Here is an 8,322-nt window from a genome sequence, read left to right on the forward strand (position 1 = left end):
CTGGCTGAGTCACTGAGCATTTGCATGGTTTTGGCCCCATCACTTCCCTCACCTTCCTCATTTGTACAACAAGGAGTTGAACTGGCTTTTGAGGTCCCTTCTGGGACTCTGAAAACTCCTTGTTATCCACACACCCCATCACTGTGTCTTCCTTCGCCTCATTGGGTCTTAGTCACCCAAAGGAGTTGGATTTACTTACCTCTCAAGTCCCTTGGGTTCTGTGGCTACTTCTTTGAGATTTTAGCTCGGTGTTTTCAAACTCAGGTGACATCCAAGAGTTGTACGACACAAAGCTGATGCTGGGCCATGCAGCGGCTTTTTCAGATGACTGTGATTTACCTTCCACTCACGAAATGGTTAGAAGTGCAGGCATGCAGGTGAGTAGTTCCCCTCATTCTCCCATCCTTCCCAGCCTGGACCTCTTTGAAGGATCCTTTCTCCTTCCTTTAATGTTTGAACAGATGAATTTAGAACCATGAGTTGATGGATGAATGATAGGAGAAAGAAAAGAAGGAAAGAGGAAGAAAGAAATGAAAGAAAAAGATAGAAAGAGGAAGGGAGGCGTGAGGGAGGAAAGAAATGAAGAGGGGAAAGAATGAGGGAGGAGGAATGGAAGGAGGAAAGAAGAAAGGGGAGAAGAGAGAAAGGAAGGAAAGAAAGAAAGAATGGAGGGAGAAGGAAGGAAAGAAGAAAAGAGGAAAGAAGGAAAGGAGGGAATCCCGAAGAAAGGAAAGAAGAAGAAAGAAAGAAAGAAAGAAAGAAAGAAAGAAAGAAAGAAAGAAAGAAAAAAGGAAGGAAAGAAGAAAGAAAGGAAGGAAGGAAGAGTAGGGGGAGTCAACAGTTCTATTATATAGCCTTTTCTTGGTCAGACTACACACAAATACTCACTTTAGCTCTGGGCCCCCATTTCAAGAAGGACTTGACAAAAGGGAGTAAGTATATCCAGCAAGGCAATCTGGATCAAATGTGGGGAGTCAGGAAGAGTTGGGTCCAGACAGGTATTGGCTGTCTGACTTTGGGCAAATCCCTTCGCTTCTCTATGCCTCCGTTTCTTCATCTGTAAAATGAGGGAGTTGGGCCTCTCAGGTTCTAAATCTGGGCTTTTATGATACCATGAAGGTGATGAGGGTGAGAAGGGGGTTGGACCATAGAAGGATGGAAGAAACTGTAAATATTTTAGTCCAGAGAAGAGGCAAAATAAAGGGGACACAATATCCAACTTTAAAGATTTGTTGTTGTTTTCAATGAAAATGTATTTACGAACTGTATGTATTTATATTAAATATTTGACAGCTGTCATGAAGGAGGGATTTTCTGCTTAGCTTTACCAGGCAGAGCTAGGAGCAATGGGAAAAATTTTCAGAAAGACAGCATGAGGCTGTCTGTAAAGGAAGGAACTCTGGTCCAAAACCATAATGAACAGGCCCAGGAAGTAAATGGCTTCCTTCTCACTGGAGGATTGCAAGGGAAGGTTGGATGAACACTTGTCAGGGATGCTGTAGAGAGACCATCCAGACTAGATCGTTGCTTAGGCTTTTTTCTATTCTGAAATTCAGTGATTCTGAGTTCATAGAAATATGTAGTATTTCTGAATCAAAGTTCTCTATGGTAAAGACAGTTACTGCCTTGATTTGGGGTTGATTTGGGGGTATTCTATATATTTTTCCATTATAGGTATTATAAATTGTATTCTTTTCTCTATTCACTCTGATTTGGGACAAGGAAAATTTTATTTGTAAGTAACTCACTTACAAGAAATTAATCAAGAATTTAATAAGTATTTACTCTGTCCAACACAATGGGGATACAAAGAAAAATAAAAGAATTCCTACTCTCAAGGAACTTACATTTTAATGGGGAAAGACAACATACACACATATTAATATATGTATACATACATGTTTACATATATACATCTATGTATATAAGATAAGCATGCATATATGAATTTTTTTGTTGTCATTTAATTGTTCTGGTTGTTTTTGACTCTTCATTAGGTCATTTTAGGTTTCCTTGGCAAAGACACTGGAGTGTTTTGCCATTTCCTTTTTCAGTTCATTTTACAGATGGTAAATATACAGTAAATTTACGGTAAACTATAAATGTACAGTTACAGATGGGGAAACTGAGGCAAACAGGGTAAAGTGGCTTGCCTTGGGTCACACGGCTACTAAGTATCTTAGACTGGATTTGAATTCAGGAAAAGGAATCCTCTTGACTACAGGCCTGGTACTCTGTGCTGCCCAGTTGTCCATATTCATATACATACATATATTTATATGTTTTATATGTATATATAGATATATGGGCATATATACATAAAAAATAAATATAGACATACAAGATAAAAATTCATTAAAATATACATTTCTCTCCTGTCTCCCTCTCTTTCTCTCTCTTTCTCTCCATATACACATATACAAAAACATGAACATAAAATACTGAGCAGAGACAAAGTGAGCTTAGAGAAGGTGCTGGCAGTGGGGGAAATCAGGAAGGGTTCCCTGGGGAAGGTGATGTTTGAGCCAAATCTTAGGGAAGCCAGGAGGCGATGAGGAGAGAAAGCATTTCAGTCAATGGGGAACCATTAATGAAAAATTGCATAACAGAACATTATATTTGAGGAATCACAAGGATGTTTTGCTTGACCACAGAATATGTGGAGAGGGGTAAAGTGTAAGGAGACTAGGAAACAAGGAAGGATCCACATCATGCAGAACTTAAATGGCACATAGAGGTGTTTATCTGATCTAGGGGTAATAGGGAGCCACAGGAGTTTATTGACTTAGGCTGACATAATTAGACCTGAGTTTTGGGGAAATGGCTTTAGCAGCTGGGGCGGGGAGGAGGGGGGGAAGATAAAAGTGAGGAGAGTTTTAGAACAAATGGGTAATGGAAAAGCAAAAGCTCTAGATTGGGTTCTAGCCCTGGCTTTGCTACCATAGTAGTCTTGTAGATACAGAATATTTATAACTTCTCCGAGGCTCAGTTTCATAGAATCCGAAAAGTCTAGAGTGGGAAAGACAATCTAGTTTAATCCCTACTCATATAGAGAAGGTAACATAATATGCTGGAAAATGGCCCCTATTGGACTGAGAAGATCTGATTGAGAGCCCCAGATTGGGCATTTACTAGCTATAGGACTTCTGAAGTCACACCCTTTGTAAACCTTTGTTTCTTCATCTTTAAAAGGGGGGAATGGGGTAACTAGATGGTGCAGTTGATCACAGTACCCTGGAGTCAGGAAGACCTGAGTTCAAGGATAAGTCAGTTTACCCCAATTGCCTCACCAAAAAATAAAAAATAACATAAAATGGGGATACGCTACTTATACTATTTACTTCATCAGATTGTTAAAGTGTTTATTTTTTAAACTTAATATTTTATTTTTGCTCCAGTTACATATAAAACAATTTTAAAATTTTCCTCCAAATTTTGAGTTTCAAATTCAGAAAGTGTTTTTAAACTATGAAGGAAAGAGTTGGAAGGGACGTCCTATGCCAGCCAGCCCCATGTCTAGTCCAACCCAAACCTCAAAAAGCATCCCCTTTATAACAGAAATCTGTCTTTCCAAAAATCTTGTAAATACCAGTCCTAACTGTGGTCATCCAGTCTTGGCTCAGAAATTTGAAGTAAGGGAGAGTTCTCTATTTCCCAGGGGAGTCTGTTTCTTTTTGGAACCCTCTCAGTCTTTAGGAAGTTATTCCTTTTTTTTTTTTTTTTTTTTTTTTTAAATAACTTTTTATTGCCAGAACCTGTGCCAGGGTAATTTTTTACAACATTATCCCTTGCACTTACAGGAAGTTATTCCTTAAACTGGGATGCAATCTGTCTCCTTGTGGCTTCCATATATTGGTCCTTGTTCCAAATTCCAGGGCCAATTGAATCTTCCAAATGGCAGTCTTCCAATACTTGAAGACAGTGACCATGTTCCCCCCAAGCCAAACCTCCAATTTCCTTATGTGTATAATGAAAAGGATGGACAATAGGATTATCTCCAAAGTCCCTTCCAACTGGAAAGATAAACTACCACAAACATCATTATGTTTCTATAAGAATAAAAATACTGAATTTAACTCACATCTCTTTTAAGGATGGAATCTAACCTACAGATTTTTTGTTACTAATTACTTATGTTTGGAACATTTTGAAAGACATGGCCTAATATAGGGGATAGAATACTGGGCTTGGATCAGGGATCCACTTCAGACCTAGGCTATACCACTTGGAACCATTCTCAAAGTCATAGTGAGTAAAGTCCTTTCTAAACTAAAAGGACCCTTTAGGTAGGAGTTATTGAAAAGACCAGTCTATCTATTTCATAACAGCAGTAGTAAAAACCACATGGGTGAGGGTAAATTATGGGGTCATAAGGGGTGATGCCTTATGTCTCATTATAACTTCAAGGGACTCCAATAATCTTGTGATTCATCACAAGAGAACTGTGGGATTTTCACTATTTTTGTTATTTGCTTGCATTTTGGGTTTTTTTTTTCATTTATTTTTCCTTTTTGATCTGGTTTTTCTTGTGCAGCAAGATAATTGTGGGAAAATGTATATAGAAGAACTGCACATGCTTAACATATATTAGATTATTTGCCATCCAGGGGGAGGAGGTAGCAGAGGGGAGGGAGAAAAATTTGAAACATAAGGTTTTGCAAAGGTGAATGTTGTAAATTATCCATGCAAATATTTTTAAAATAAAAAAAAAAACTTTAATAAAAAAATAACTTCACAGGGCTGATCATTTTCAGAAATAAGCTGCTCAATCTCTCTCATTAACCAAAATCCACATTTCTCTGTAGAATACATACATGGGATTTCTGGACTACCGAAAGAAGGCGATCAAAGACCTGGGCATCAGCCCCGGTACCTGCTCTTTTAATCCTGGTGTGATTGTTGCCAACATGACCGAATGGAAGCACCAGCGTATCACTAAGCAACTAGAGAAGTGGATGCAAAGAAACGTGGCGTACGTATGAGGCTCTTTCATCCCAGCATGCAAAACTACTCAGTTCTCTATCCATTTACTAGATAATTTTCATATGATGTGATAAGGGGTTATTATTTTTCCTGAACATTTTCTGCATCTACTGAGTTGGGTAAAGAACTGAATTAAATATACAAATACAAATGCACACGTATACAAATATATCGGTGTTTAACTGCAGCTTGCTTAAGAGAGGTAAGGGAGAAAAGGGAAAAAAAATAAAGTAAAAAATAGCCAGTAGAGAACAAGAAAACCTACAAGAAGACAAAGAAAAGATGGACAATTCTGAACATGTGTTCTATTATTATACATGCTTTCTTGAATTGGAAATTTATTATCACATATTTTGAATCCTCTCTTATGTTCTACTTTGCACATGACCATGGTTTTTTGTTTGTTTTTTCCTAATTTTTTCTACTTTGTACTGAAAATAATGGCTAGAAAGCTCACCTCAGGATCAGAAAGATGTGTATTCAAGTCCCGATATTTAGGCTGTAGCTATATCACAGGGACAGTCCCTGCCCTTAATTCCATGTTAAGATTGCCCTATTTGAACCTGTTTTTTGCCTTTTTTTTTTTTTTTTTTAAGACAAGAATGACAGGTTGTCCAAATGCTCCCCTAAAAAATCAGTGATATAAAAGAGAAAGTGAGGTGTCCTCCACTACACTGGGTGGCAAATTCATGGGAGGACATTAATCTATTACACAGGATAGGCAAGCATGTATGGGTTACAATATTGAGATTGAGGATTTGTGATTTAGACACACAAAAGAGAGAAAAGTTTGAGAAATAGTGTAAATTTGGGAATATTCATTAGAAAAATGTTTGATTGTCAAATCATTTAATATGACATTTGCCTCAAAAAGCCTTTAACAGTTCGAATTAAAAACCAGATTTTCCATGTGTTTGGAATGACAAATTTGTTTTGTTTGGGTTAAACAAGTTCCCAGATTTCATGCAACGATTCTTTTTTCTCCTAGAGAGAACCTCTACAGCAGTTCCCTGGGCGGAGGAGTGGCCACTTCTCCAATGCTCATTGTGTTTTATGGGAAGCATTCCCACATCAATCCAATGTGGCACATCAGGCACTTGGGTAAGCGGGATTTGATACCACTGAGGGGAAGGGCAAGTCCTCAGTGGAACAGGATGGAGGGGACCCCTAAAACCACCGAGACCTACACACCTGAGGAGCATTAGTCGGGCCTTGACAGTTGTAGGCACGGGGTTGTAAAAGAACTGCGTGCATTTTTGACCTGGCATAATTTCCTAACTTTAATGGCAAATGATGCTTGGGAGAAAGTAGGATTCTATAGCTGTCATCATGGCCCCATAGAATTAAAAATACCTGCTGAAAAAAAATCATAGAGCATTTAACCAAGTCGTGTCTATTTTTTGTTTGAACACTGGAAGTAGAGTGGTATAGGGCAGGGCTTCCCAAACCTTTTCTACTTGGGATTCCTTTTTGTCCGAGAAATTTTTGTGACCTTGGGTATATAGGTATTATAAAATAGATACACAAATCAGTTATTCACTGATAATAAATCATAATTTCATGACCCCTACATTCAATTACAAGACCCCACATGGGGTTGTGAACCACAATTTAAGAAGCTGGTATATAGAGGAAGGAGAAAAGGAAAGAGGATGGCGGGAGAAAGGAAACATTTATTATTGTGTGCAAGGCACTGTGCTAAATGCTTTACATAGATTATCAGATTTAATGCTCCTAACACTAGAAGGTAGGCATTATCATCATTTCCATTTTATAGATGAGTAAACTGAGGCAGTGTTTGAGTGACTTGCCAAGGTTCTTCCTAACTACAGTCTTAGCATTCTATCCATGGCCCCACCCAGCTGCCCTGGGACATGCACATGTGCAAGAACACACATACTCAGATTACATGGCATGTACACAGAGACATAATACACACATATACACATACCTAGTCTGTATTTACATTAACAGCATGTGCACAGATATAACACACACATATATACACACACACATAGTATATTATCACTTTAAAAGCAGATAAATGTAATACACATACACACAAACATACCTATATTCTTGCACGCAGGTCTCTGTAAATTACAGTCCAACCTCCAACACAGTATTAGAGGCATCTGGGTGGCTCAGGAGTTTGAAGTAATGACTCAGACCCTCCTGAGCTGTGTGACCATGGGAAGTCACCTTACCTACTTGCCTCAGTTTCCTTATCTGTAAAATGGGGATTTTAACACCTCCCTCCCGGAATTGTGAGCATCAAAGAAGATGACATGTAATGTAAAAAATGCTATTGTCACCCTGATGGTTGCTACCTATATGACTGGTGTTACAATACTTACCTCCGTGACCTGTTTCTTTTCCTGCGAATTGAGGGGGCTGAACTAGGTGGTCTCTAGGGCTCTGGGGCCATCCTCCTCCCCTCCCAGCAGATCAGAAGCAAATCTTTGGTACAACCAAAACTCCCAGTTTCCTTTACTCTCACAGTATCTTTTACACTGGCAGTCTCTCCATTCCCTATTTTCCCTCCCTCCCAAATTGACTGACAGCTAGCTTGCTAAAATTTTAAAGTGCCTGCTAACGGGTTGCTTCTTTTCCTTTCTTACCAAACCCGGAAGGCTGGAGTGCAGAGGCCAGATATTCGGAGCACTTTCTCCAGGAGGCTAAATTACTTCACTGGAATGGAAGGCACAAACCTTGGGATTTCCCTAGTGTTCACCCTGATCTCTGGGAAAGCTGGTTCATCCCTGATCCTTCTGGAAAATTCAAACTTAATCGTGGAGGTAGCTGATACCAGGACTTGCATAGCATCTTCATTCTTGCTGCACAAACTTGCAACTCACAATAAGTGAATTCTTATGAGCAGTTTTTCCAACACATTTGAGTCGTAATTCACCTTCATCTGACAAAGAAGGCCTCTGAGACTTGTACTATGGGAAGCAGAAATGGATTTACTTTTTTTCCCCCTCCACAGTACTCCCTTAGGGAAAAATCAAGATTGTGTAAGTGCTTGCTGGAAAGAAATGGATACATTGGAATATTAGCATTCAGTTGCCTAGTCTGACTTCCAAACATCTTCAAGGATTGGTAAAATCCGCAAATTAAAGATTTCTTCACACCAAAGATGAGGCTTTTTTTCTTTGTAATTTATAAGTCTCTAGTCTTCCAAATAATTATCATGCTTAAAATATTTAATGGTTTCTGTACTTTCTCAATGGCGGAGGGAAAGGACAATAAGAGAAGGGGACGGTAAAGTACCATTTAATATATTTTTAATTAGGTAGAGTTTCTGACTAAAACCGAAGATACAACAAAGGGAATAAA

At 38.7% G+C, this 8,322-nt stretch overlaps 1 protein-coding gene across 2 annotated transcripts in view; it reads left to right on the forward strand.

Annotated features, from left to right (window-relative positions):
* Positions 1–8,188, forward strand: part of GLT8D2 (glycosyltransferase 8 domain containing 2) — a 43,448-nt gene extending 35,260 nt beyond the window's left edge. For both annotated transcript variants that reach the window (XM_023504427.2, XM_012550608.3), the window contains exons 7-10: positions 265–377; positions 4,806–4,972; positions 5,972–6,084; positions 7,617–8,188. In XM_023504427.2, coding sequence (XP_023360195.1) covers positions 265–377; positions 4,806–4,972; positions 5,972–6,084; positions 7,617–7,789 — 566 coding nt within the window. In that variant the 3' untranslated portion in view covers positions 7,790–8,188. The remainder of the gene's footprint in view (positions 1–264; positions 378–4,805; positions 4,973–5,971; positions 6,085–7,616) is intronic.
* Positions 8,189–8,322: the final 134 nt, after the last annotated feature.

Source organism: Sarcophilus harrisii, chromosome 5 (assembly GCF_902635505.1).
Source record: "Sarcophilus harrisii chromosome 5, mSarHar1.11, whole genome shotgun sequence".
Classification (NCBI taxonomy): Eukaryota; Metazoa; Chordata; class Mammalia; order Dasyuromorphia; family Dasyuridae; genus Sarcophilus; species Sarcophilus harrisii.